The following is a 12254-nucleotide window of genomic DNA, read 5'->3' on the forward strand; positions in this document are numbered from 1 at the left end:
GGCTGTTCCAGCTACTCTTCATCAGTCCTGACCTATAGGATATTACTTAACACTACATATGAAGCTACGATCAAGAACAGCTAATTCTAAAAAAAAAACCACCAAAAACCAAAATACCCAAAAACAAAACCAACCCCCCCCCCAAAAAACCCCAACACACACAAAAAACATTAATTTCCTCCAATTACAATCCAACTTCTTTCCCATGCTGTCATTTTATAAAATCAGGGGGATCTTCCTTCATATTACTTCCTGAAAATTTAGCTTTTCCTGTGCACATCTGATCTCTCTTCTCTCCAGTCTAAATTCCTTAACGATAGAATAACCTTCTCTCTAAGCTTATATTTATTATTCAGAACCACTAGAGTAAGACAATATAAGAAATCCTCATTAATCAATGAAATACACAGCCAGTGATGCCAAAGTCATCAGTCTAATTCTATAAAACATTGCAAAGTATTTTGCAAAAACCAAAATCATTACTACAACCCAATATAGAATTACAAGTAACATTCGAAAAATGAAAACAATATAAATCCTTAACACAAGAAAAAGAATTTTGTAACTTATGGGGATGGATGTTAAGTTGACATACTGTGATGATCTTCTCCCTATATATACAAATTTAGAATCATTATGTTATACACCTGAAATTAATATTATGTGTTGATTATACCTCAATAAAAAGAATACCATAGTACTGTCTCTATCGAAACTTACAGTGTTGCAGAAAAGTAAAAATAATAACTAGCAGTTATTGAATAGTCCCATATTGACAGGCATTGGGCTAGGGAGCTTTATGTTACTTTTTATTTAATCCACATGACCATCTTGTATGGAAAGCTTTATTATTACTTTTTAGATAAAACCAAGGTGCACAGAAGTTAGTTGTGCAAAAGCACACGTCTAATAAAGGGAAGAATGAACATTTGGTCTCTGGTCTGACTCCAAAGCCCATAACTACTTCCCTAATTATGCTACTTAACAATATGTGTCAGAGTCTTATTTAAACATACAATGTATAAATACACAGAAAGTGATTTCCAAATTTAGAAATAATTAAAAAATTAAGAAGAAGTATATGTCAAAAAAATTAAAAGCACTTTTATATTCAATCATTCTACCAACATGTCAGACTCACTTGTCATCGATGCTATTCTGATAATAAATATGCAAAAGTTTGTCCTTTATCCAGCTGACTTTCTCTGCAGCTTCCTTTCCTGCTTCACCATGAAGACAGTATTTCTTATAAAGCTGAGCCAGACCCATCATTGCTTCTTTTCTTACTCGCCACTAAAAAGTATAAAGTTTATTGAATGAGCGAGATACCAAACTTTAGTGTATTAATCTGCAAAAACTGGCATTTCTTCACTAGATTTTATAATCAGACTTATATGTATATAAACTGGCATAATATCCATTTTCCTAAGAAGCAACAAATTGCTTTACCAACAATTTTGAATACATGCCTATTTATAAATCAGACTATTTTAAAAATTGTCTAATGCAAATACTACTAAATCACCTACCAATTTTTTATTTGCCTCACAGCAAAGCAATCAGTAGTAAATCTTACAGATGATTTCATTAGATTCTGTTTAAAAAATGTGCCCAAGTTTTAAAATTGATGACAAGGTAAAAAAGTGTGTGATTTACTCCGCAACCAAAAGCTCCATCATCTGGAAGGTTTTATCTTAATTACATTCCTTTTGATATTAACTCAGAATAAAAACAAAATTTAGTATCAAGATCCTAGAAACACAAAGTTGGAAAGCACCTTAGTGATCATTTTAAGTGAACTTCCTTCCTTTATAGATTAAAAGCGCAAATAATTTACCTAGCCACATACTACTTAGTGGAAGAAGACTCTTTGGGACTTCTAGAGACTAGAACAGTTTGCTAGGAGGAAAGAAAGGTGGCAAGATGGAGGTCGATAAAAACCTACAGTTAAAACCATGGTACTGAGATATAATTAAAAAAAAAAATAACCAAAAAAGATATTTTCTCAATAACAAATCAGACACGATTTTTGGTTTATTTACATTAATATTTCTTTATAATCTTTTATATAATTTCCTCATTTTTAGGCTATTTAGATGGAATGAAACTTTATTCCCATATAACAGGTAACAGATGCCTTTTGACATTTGTCACATGAGAGCAAGGAATGTAAGCAGTGAAATCTAAGACTAAGTCCTGTTCCTACATTTTAGAGAGGAGAAAACAAATTTCAGAAAGGCTATATCCAGGGTCATCTAATTTACTGCACCAAAATCTGGGTCCTAAAAGATATCCAGCAGATGCTATTATAACCATATCACACAGCCTCAGGAAGACTCATGTATTCAACTCTTTCAGAAACTATAAACAAACATTAGCAGAAGCAGGAGTGAAATGTTTCTAAAAGGAGGAAATAACACAAATGGTAATACCTTAAATCGAGTGTGTGTATGGAGATGGGGATGGCGGGGAAGGGGGGGTTACCAGCTAACCACTAGGTAGAGCCTCATTTCATTTAAATTAAAGCCAGGAGGAAAAACTTGTTCAAAGTTATAATCACTGATCCAGTTGAACATGTTAAACAGTGCCCACCTGACATACTTGCCTCCTCTAACAAAAGTTAGAAAGAACTTAAAGAATACCTCTTGCTGTATTTTATGACCACGAAATATAGTTTTACTCCGAAACTATTGCTAAAGGACACTGGTTTTATGAGTACAGTGTGTTTTCAACCATGCCTCAAATAAAACAGTACACTGCAAAGCCAACTTTTGTTAAAGATGTTAATAAGATGTCTAATCAGCCTACCTTGCATGGCTGTCTCTTGCTTACAGCTGACACTATTTCTTAGCGAAAGCTTTTGTTGTTCTTAGCACTACTCTCCCTTATCAAACCATGTTTTTAACTGTAACCACAGAGAGGAAATCACACAAAAAAGTATCTGAACATACAACTATCACTTCTGCCTTTAGCTTGGCACAGCAGTAAAGAAATATCATTTTCATATAAAGTATGATATTCTTTTAGTCCAATGAATAACAGATCCAGCTAAGTTTATACAACATGATCACTTTTGAAACTCGTAAGTGAAAGGTAAAATAAAATTTTAGAAATAATTTCTATTGTCTTTAGCAAACACTTTAAATCTAGTAAATTACAAAAGAATAAAATTCCTCAGATTTTACCCGTTTATCCAGTGTTCTTTCTCTTACAAAGCCAAGTAGTTGATCATTTACTAAGGCAAGGTCTCTTTTGGCAGCTGTTATTATAGTAACAATGACATCGTGACGAATAGCCTCTTCGGGATCATGTGATCTAACTTTCAAATATTCTGTAATAAGAGAAAAAAACTAAAGCTAAATGTTAGCTATGATATTTGTCATGTTCAGAATGACAGAAAAGGCTAATGCTTTAGGCTTCTATCCATACTGAAACAATGTTTATAAAGAGTGGCATGAATTAAAATCATTTTATTTTTGAGGTGGCAAAACCCTACATAATCACAAAATAAACTATACCCACACTATTTATTACTGGAGTCACATCTTAATAAATAATGTATTTTACCTTAAGTATTCTGGAAAAGTCAAATCACAACTAAATATCTGATTTATATATTCAGAACACAAGTTACAATACAAATGAAAAGAATTAAAAGAAAACTAGTAAAAATGCTTATAGCAAGTTTGCTGACAGGTATATTTCTGTACATTACACAATATAAAATACATAGTAACATTCTATGACCTCTAAAAAAGATTCCTAAAAAAGATTCCAGAAAATGTTTCTTCTTTTTTTGTAAACAGCATTTTGATAAAAGCGTTTATTTGTCAATACCAAATAACTGGGTTCAAATGCTCAAGTTCAAATGTTCAAGTGAAGAATGAGAAATTCTAGTCTATTCTAGGAGATAACCACTTTCTGGGTTATTATTAGATTATGTTACTATATTTAATTATCACATAGGTATAATGATTTGTGGCCAAACCCAATGTCTACTTCCTCAAAGTATGATTTCCAAAAAATTCTAAAGGATTATAATATGAAGATTTCAAGTTTAATTTTATTGTATAAACATGAAATCATTTATCAGCCCAGGACTGATAAAAATCTGAAATAGTGCCAGAGTTAATTAAAACCTATTCAGATACTAAATTTAAGGTCAAAGGCCACAGCTAAAATGTATCTGTGTGATTACTCTCATATTTGTAATAAATCAGCCAGCTTACCTGTGAGATCCTTTGCTAAATCTGGGTGATTCATTAAACAGTGACTGGCAAATTTCACACTTTCTAATCTCACAGGAACGTGAATGTCATTAAATCTACATGGAAAAGGTTGCTAAAGATTAGTTGTAAGGCAAAATAATTATTTTCGAATAAGGTATACCTACATTACCTAAGTGCCCACAAACAACAGTTACTGATTAAAAAGTGTGTTATTTTATAATGACAATATGTTCTGAAGGGAGAAGATAAAAAGATACATATTTTCACAAAAACATATCTGAAAACAGAATGTTTACCATGCTAAAACAAAGTATAAACACATCCCCCAACCCAAACTACATACTTTGTAGAGCCCCAAGTTTAAGAGCCTAATTATGACACAAAACAAAAAATAAATATTTAAAACCTACAAAATCTACTTGAAAAAACTGTATAGGGGGAAAATACTGGAGGAATAAGAGTTTGCAAATCGGGGCGCCTGGGTGGCACAGCGGTTAAGCGTCTGCCTTTGGCTCAGGGCGTGATCCCGGCGTTATGGGATCGAGCCCCACATGAGGCTCCTCCGCTATGAGCCTGCTTTCCTCTCCCACTCCCCCTGCTTGTGTTCCTTCTCTTGCTGGCTGTCTCTATCTCTGTTGAATAAATAAATAAAATATTTGAAAAAAAAAACCAAAAAAACAAACAAAAGTATAAACACATCCCCCAGCCCAAACTACATACTTTGTAGAGCCCCAAATTTAAGAGCCTAATTATGACACAAAACAAAAAATAAATATTTAAAACCTACAAAATCTACTTGAAAAAACTGTATAGGGGGAAAATACTGGAGGAATAAGAGTTTGCAAATCGGGGCGCCTGGGTGGCACAGCGGTTAAGCGTCTGCCTTCGGCTCAGGGCATGATCCCAGCGTTATGGGATCGAGCCCCACATGAGGCTACTCCACTATGAGCCTGCTTCTTCCTCTCCCACTCCCCCTGCTTGTGTTCCCTCTCTCGCTGGCTGTCTCTGTCTCTGTCAAACAAATAAATAAAATCTTAAAAAAAAAAAAAGAGTTTGTAAATCATATGAGAGGCAGATCCAGAAGTTCAAAGGTAAGTTCATAAAATGCATGTGTCATAACTGCCTTACAATGAAAAAGTTTCGTAACCTGGGACAAACTTATATTAAAGTACTCTTTTAAAGGTCGAGTATATTGTAATAAATATGAAACACCACAGTAGATGCCAAACTGCACATAATAAAGGCAAACTTAGCAACTCTCAAATTTAAAATTTATTATGGGCAATTTAAAAAACAATTTATTATAAATCATCTGTTTTTAAATAGCAAGACATATTTTTTAAGTAATCTCATAAAATAACCAATTAAAGTTATATAATAAATGCCTTTCTTAAAAAAGATTTTATTTATTTATTTGAGAGAGAGAGAGAGAGAGCACAAGCAGGGGTGGGGCAGAAGGAGAGGGAGAAGCAGACTCCCCACTGAGCAGGGAGCCAGATACCCCAGCATCCCAGAATCATGACCTGATCGAAGGCAGATGCTTAACTGACTGAGTCACCCAGGTGCCCCAATAAATGTCTTAATAAATAAAAATAAAATAGACAAATCTTACTTTTTCTTAATTTCTTATGTAAAGATTAAAAGTACAGTAACTTAATAAATCTTGCATTTAGGATTTATAAATTTTCTAACAGAAAAATGAAAACATTATCATTTATGATCAATTCAATTACAAAGTATCAAAACACTGCTAAATAATTAAGGAAAATAATACAGTAAAACAGATACATTGGTAATACTTCTTTGTTTCAATGAATCGCTGATTATTAGAAATAATAGTGTACGTAAAATTATGAATATAAGAAGCCTCTTACAGTTGATTCAGTTTTTAGAAGTAATTGTTCTGCTATAAAAATTGTCGCAATCACAAGGACAGAATCATTCCTCTGTTTTTTGACAAGTATAGTTGCTTTATTCCCTCTATCCTAACTTCTCATAAAATCAAGTTTAATTTTTCAAAGTAGTCAGCATTTACAGACCTTCAAAATGGTCTGTTCTGAGCAAATTAAGATCGTCAGTGTCAGAGATTTCTCAAATTTTAAAATACAACTGACAAATCTAACTTGGGATTATTATAATGAATTTATTTTAAGAAAATTTCTAAGCCTACCTTCTGAATCAGTTGAACTAAACAACGATGAATCTAAAATGTTCTCCAGAATACTAACAGTAAAAACTGACTTTTCATGGTTTGAAGCAAAGAAACATGTAAATGGAATGCAAGAGGGAATTTGATAAATTTCACAGATTTTTCAACCTTACCATCAAGTTGAAAAGATCCTAATAATTCTAAGGTCTTGAGAAGGAACATTAAAAGTTATCTGAATGAATAGCAATGTCGTTTTCAATTTCAAAATCATACCATAATACCAAAATAGTTCATAACATACATCATTCAATTAGATAAGCTACAGACCTAAACATTAAACGCTAGTAAATGAATACACTGCTGGACTGAAGAATGGCATGGACTGGATCATCATGTCTTCAGTCTCATGATTTAAAAATCTTAAGACACAACATTCTCAGATGTTGCCTATCTATTTATTCTAATGACATTACTGCAGCACAGAAAGATTAAAAAGTGTTATGTGGTAAATAATAAGCATTCTTCATAAAAAATCTTATCTACAATTTGTTCTCCGAGAAAGACAGCAACACATACAAAAAAACACATATCAATAAAGTTTTGATATGTGTGGTTTTAATCAAATGGACTCTATTGACTGGCCTCCAAAACATAAAAGTTAGAATGCACAGAATTTATGTTCTCTTACCGTCCAAGAAAACACTGCCAAAGAGGACGATTCTGTGTTGCCAAATCAGAATCTTTAGAACCAAATAATTTAGCTAAAAGTCGAACAACAGCTAATCGCTCTTCTCCATCATTGCTCTAAGAAAAAAGACAAAATAAATGAAGCTAAGGTTTATTCATCAGATTACAGAAAACAACATGAATCATTCCTGAGAAGCTATAGCTTTATATTTCCGCTTAACAATGATGAGAACTATAAAATATCATATGTTCTCATTTACTATGTGAAAATTGATGTGATTCCATGTCAGATCATCTCGTTCTTTGTTCTTATTTCACACCCCCTCCAACAGCTAATTTATGCCTACTTCACTGCTTATTTGCAATCTACACATTGTAAAAATATGAAGATAATCATTCAAACATAACATTCCCTAAGAGTCTTAGAAAAAATTCTGCGAAGGGCAAAGCTGCAATAATTCCCACCCTATAAGTTTTCTTTTCTTTCTCTCTTTTTTTTAAGTAGGCTTCACACCCATTGTGGAGCCCAATGTGGGGCCTGAACTCACAACCCTGAGATCAAGAGTGCTTAACCGACTGAGCCACCCAGACACCCCCCATCCTAGTAAGTTTTCTTAAAAGAAATCTTTCCTGTCATTTGAGCTCCAACATAAACTCCTATCAATTAAGGTTTTGATATATGAAATTTTAATCAAGGATCCCCTAGGGGCGCCTGAGTGGCTCAGTTGGTTGGGTGTCTGCCTTCGGCTCAGGTCATGGTCTCAGGGTCCTGGGATCAAGCCCGTCAGGCTCCCTGCTCCATGGGGAGCCTGCTTCCTCCTCTCCCTTTGCCCTCCCCTGGCTTGTGCTCTGGCTCCCTCGCTCTCGCTCTATCTCAAATAAATAAACAAAATTGTAAAAAAAAAATTAAAAAAGGGGCGCCTGGGTGGCACAGCGGTTAAGCGTCTGCTTTTGGCTCAGGGCGTGATCCCGGTGATCTGGGATCGAGCCCCACATCAGGCTCTTCTGCTATGGGCCTGCTTCTTCCTCTCCCACTCCCCCTGCTGTGTTCCCTCTCTCGCTGGCTGTCTCTATCTCTGTCGAATAAATAAATAAAATCTTTAAAAAAAAAAATTAAAAAAAAAAATCCCCTGACTTACTGGAGAAAATAACACCAAAGAATGTCATGATTCAGGAAAACTCATTTTAATAGAAGAACAAGAACATTAAGATCTAAAAGATGTAAAAGATCGGCTAAACTGAACATTACAAAAAAAAGAAAATCAAAACTTAGTTTGAAATTGTTTTTTTGATAAAGGCCTCCAGTTTTCTTATCCTGAATCAATACATGCTATGAATTCTGTTTCAGTTTCACAAGTGATGCTACATCTTAATATAAATTTATTCTGAAACCATGTGGTGTGTGAAACTTTAAAAATCACACTCACTAGGAAAATAAAGACCGTAACAAAAAGCAATTGCTAATTTTTTCAAGCATTCATATGCAACGTGTGTCTAGAGTAATACCAGAAATCCAATAAAGAAATATTCACGGAAAAGACAGCAAGTTAAAAAAATGAAGAACATGGGATATGTTCTTTGTTATGACTAGCTTATCTTTCAGGAACAGGGGTTTTGTGGGTAAAACAGGCACACTTATCAAAGAGTAAAAACAAAAACTGTGTCAAGCTTTAACATTTGTAATTACAAAAATGATTTTCTTTGACAAAGTTTTTCTCAAGCAATGTGACAACAATGCAGATTAGGACCTTTTACTAAGTCCAATCAACTAACCAATGTGATTTATTTTTTTAAAGAAAAATCAGTCTATCTCTTAAATGTCAAAAACTAAAATAAGTGGAAGTTTTATTTTACTTGTAAGTGACTACTTCAGTGGCTTAGTGATTATTTCAAATGATATGACATTTTATATCTATTATTTTTAACTACTGAAACTGAGTGAAAACTTGCCCCCCCCTTTTAAAATTTTAAATATATTCCTTGGGTGAGGTTGGAATATGATTATATTGATGGTAAATTGACTTTGGTGCAAAAATCATTTGGTGTCTCTAAGGTGGTGTCTCCTTCAGTTTACTTTTAGTCCACACATAGAAACCTAGAAATCTAGTTCTTAATTCCTTCCCACCATCTATCATGGCAATCTTGTTTAAGGATTGAAGAGGTTTGACTTTTCACATTCAGACTCTTCTGAAGAGACTGAGAGAAAATATTTTAATGCCTTACACCCAGAAATAATTTGGTATGGAAACATTTTTAGGCTATTGTTAAAATAAACTCTTAATATTAAAAAATAAAACAAAAACCTTATTCTCCATATAATTTTTTCACAGAACGGACTTTCTTAGAAGCTTGGTACAATGTCCATTTATACTATAAATCACAAATATTTTTAATAAAGACAATATGGACAATTCTTTTTTTTTCTTTTTTTGGAGAAGAAGGGAGGGGGAGAGGGAGAGGGAGAAACTTAAGCAGGCTCCACACTCAGCACTTGTGTGTGGGGGGGAGGGCAAAGGAGAGAGGTAGAGAAGCAGACTCCCCACTAAGTGCAGAGCCCAATGGGGCTCAATCTCACAACCCTGAGATCATGACCTGAGCCAAAAGCACTAGGATGCTTAACACCAACTCAGTCACACAGCAGCCCCTAATATGGACAATTCTTAACCATCATGTATACAAGTTGAAAGAGTCTGAAAACTGGAGTTCTAATCTCATCTGTTTTAACTGTGCAACTGGGCAAAATATTTCATCTTATTCATCTCAAAAATCAAAACTATAATGTTGGTCCTAATTATACCACAGTTTTAGGATCAAATAACATACTGGATATAAAAAGCCTTTCACAAAGTCAAGAATATTAAGCAAATGTAAGCTGTTATCTCAGATAGTTCAACTGGGACAGGGGATCGAGTGTCAAGTTCTTCATATTTTTTGAGGAGTTATGAATCCCTTGTTTAGTTGGCTATAAAAAAATAACAATATGCCCCAAGTCATACAGTAAACTTTTTGTCCTTGATCTATACTATGGAAGGTTCATATAGTTAAAATCAAGACCCTTTGAGCACTCAGTTTGAAATCTTTTGATGTTCTAAAACATATCTACCTAATAATAAATACTATTTAATAACTATATTATAAGGGATAATGCCATTTTTCATATCTATTATTTGTGTCACTGTGTTTAACAGATATTTAACAACTAGGAGAGTTATAATTTTTCCATGTAATTCTATTACGCCCAGATGAGAGAGACTGTTTTACTGAAATAAAATGTGTATCTTAAGTAGATATAAAAAGATAAATTGAACCCATGTTCTATTCTTCTGTAAGAGAAAAACAATATTTATATCTTTTACAGTTATATATAAATTTTTCTCTCAAAGCTTAAAGAACTTATAAATTATAGTCAGTCCTACCTTTAGTTTGAATTCAAGCTGCGGCATGACAGACAATAATAAATGAGGATCTATTGCAAAAAGTTCCTGAATCAGATCAAATACATGTTCTGACAAATCACTTACTGATGATCTTCCCAGCACCAGGACTTGATTGAAAAACTAAAGGAGATATTAAACAAAAATAAAATATCCATTTCACTTAAAAACTTGGACAGATTTTTTTATAAACATGTCTACAAAAAGATTTAATTAGGCATTACATATACAACCGAAGGGGATGAAACAAAACATATTTCAGTTACTAATACATGACAGAACAGTCACTAAAACAGAACAAATCTCTAAATATCTAATTATGAATGTTAAAGGAAAAAAGGAATTCAGTTGTTAGTTTTTTTCCAAATTGAGAGGGTATTTCTAGGAATCTTCCATAAAAACAAAACAACTTTGATAGTTTATGTAATTCAATATAAAGAATTTTAGAGAGATATTTCCTTATAACAGAAAAATTTTAAAGTCTCAATCTTTTTGCCTTTTATTTAAGTCTGACTAATTTTGCCATGAGTTTAGTAATAAAGAGTATTTAAAGTTGGGGGTTAAAATATTTTTTAAATACCCAAAGATTTTGACTCAGAGTATCAAGAGAAAAAAAAAATGATGATACAAAAGCTAAGTGATAATTTAAAAGAATGCTAGGAAGAAACAAAGAGAATATCAAAAGCACAAATTAAAAGACACCTCTATTCCCTGCCAATACATATACACATATAGGAAAAAAATATTAACTTCTAAAAATGCTAAAGAGGCAGTTGCATATAACTGACATTAAGTATATATTTTTGGTAGTATCATCAAACAATATATTTCCTTTGAAAAGCAACATACATTAGAAGTTAGAAAATATTCATACTTACTATGCAGACCATGGGGGAAAAAATAGTTTTAACAAGATTAAAAAATACACATAAACAAAAATGATTATGCATAGAACACTAATTCTGGAAGGATATATTGAAAGTCTATTGGTAATGGTTATTTCTGAGAACTGAGAACAGGGTATTCAGAGTTGAAGAGAGACACTTTTCACTGTATATTCTTTTGTGAAAAGAAACTTTTCTTTTACCATGTTTAAATATTAATTTAGTAATATAAATAATACTAATAATTCACACCATTAATATACTCTCACTTGGGTTTTTATATGTGGAAAATAATTTAGCAATAGATAAATGCTACACTCAGAAAGATAATTATTAAAGGAAAACACTGAAAAAATCTAAATGCAAGATAATAAGGAAATGGTTAGGTAAATTATGGATATATGTCAATTCAAAGAAACATTTTATAGTCATTTATATTATAAATAAATAATTTCAAAATATAGAAACATAAATACAGACAATTCAAAATTTTATATAGAGTATGTGAAAAAATAGTTATGAATGTGAGCAGATGTGCAACAATGGAATGAACTGCTATATTAGGAAAAATTATAAATTACTTTTTATTCTAGATTACTTTATTGATCTTTTTAAGTAAATAAAAAAAGTACTCAATGAAGAAAAATATAACAGCTACTTAAGAGAGAAACAACAGAGTTCAGAGGAATGACCTAGAAAAATAAAGGTAAAGAAGAAAGGAGAAAGTGAAAGAGATCAGCATACTCAGGAGATAAAAAAGGTAAATATAAATAAAAGGCAGCAAAAGAGAGGTAGGAGTTGTAGACAAGTTTTTATAAAATATCATCTATCTTATGCCATTCAAAAATAATGTCAAAGCTTATATAGTTTT

At 32.5% G+C, this 12254-nt stretch overlaps 1 protein-coding gene across 3 annotated transcripts in view; it reads right to left on the bottom strand.

Moving 5' to 3' along the window:
• Positions 1–12254, bottom strand: part of PDS5A (PDS5 cohesin associated factor A) — a 145488-nt gene that overhangs the window by 67842 nt on the left and 65392 nt on the right. For all 3 annotated transcript variants that reach the window (XM_026508763.4, XM_026508765.4, XM_057309510.1), the window contains exons 8-12: positions 10482–10622; positions 7067–7182; positions 4230–4324; positions 3186–3331; positions 1142–1293 (exon numbers count right to left, since the gene is read on the bottom strand). In XM_026508763.4, the coding sequence (XP_026364548.1) occupies positions 1142–1293; positions 3186–3331; positions 4230–4324; positions 7067–7182; positions 10482–10622 (650 nt within the window). The remainder of the gene's footprint in view (positions 1–1141; positions 1294–3185; positions 3332–4229; positions 4325–7066; positions 7183–10481; positions 10623–12254) is intronic.

This window comes from Ursus arctos, unplaced genomic scaffold (genome assembly GCF_023065955.2).
Source record: "Ursus arctos isolate Adak ecotype North America unplaced genomic scaffold, UrsArc2.0 scaffold_9, whole genome shotgun sequence".
Taxonomy (NCBI): Eukaryota; Metazoa; Chordata; class Mammalia; order Carnivora; family Ursidae; genus Ursus; species Ursus arctos.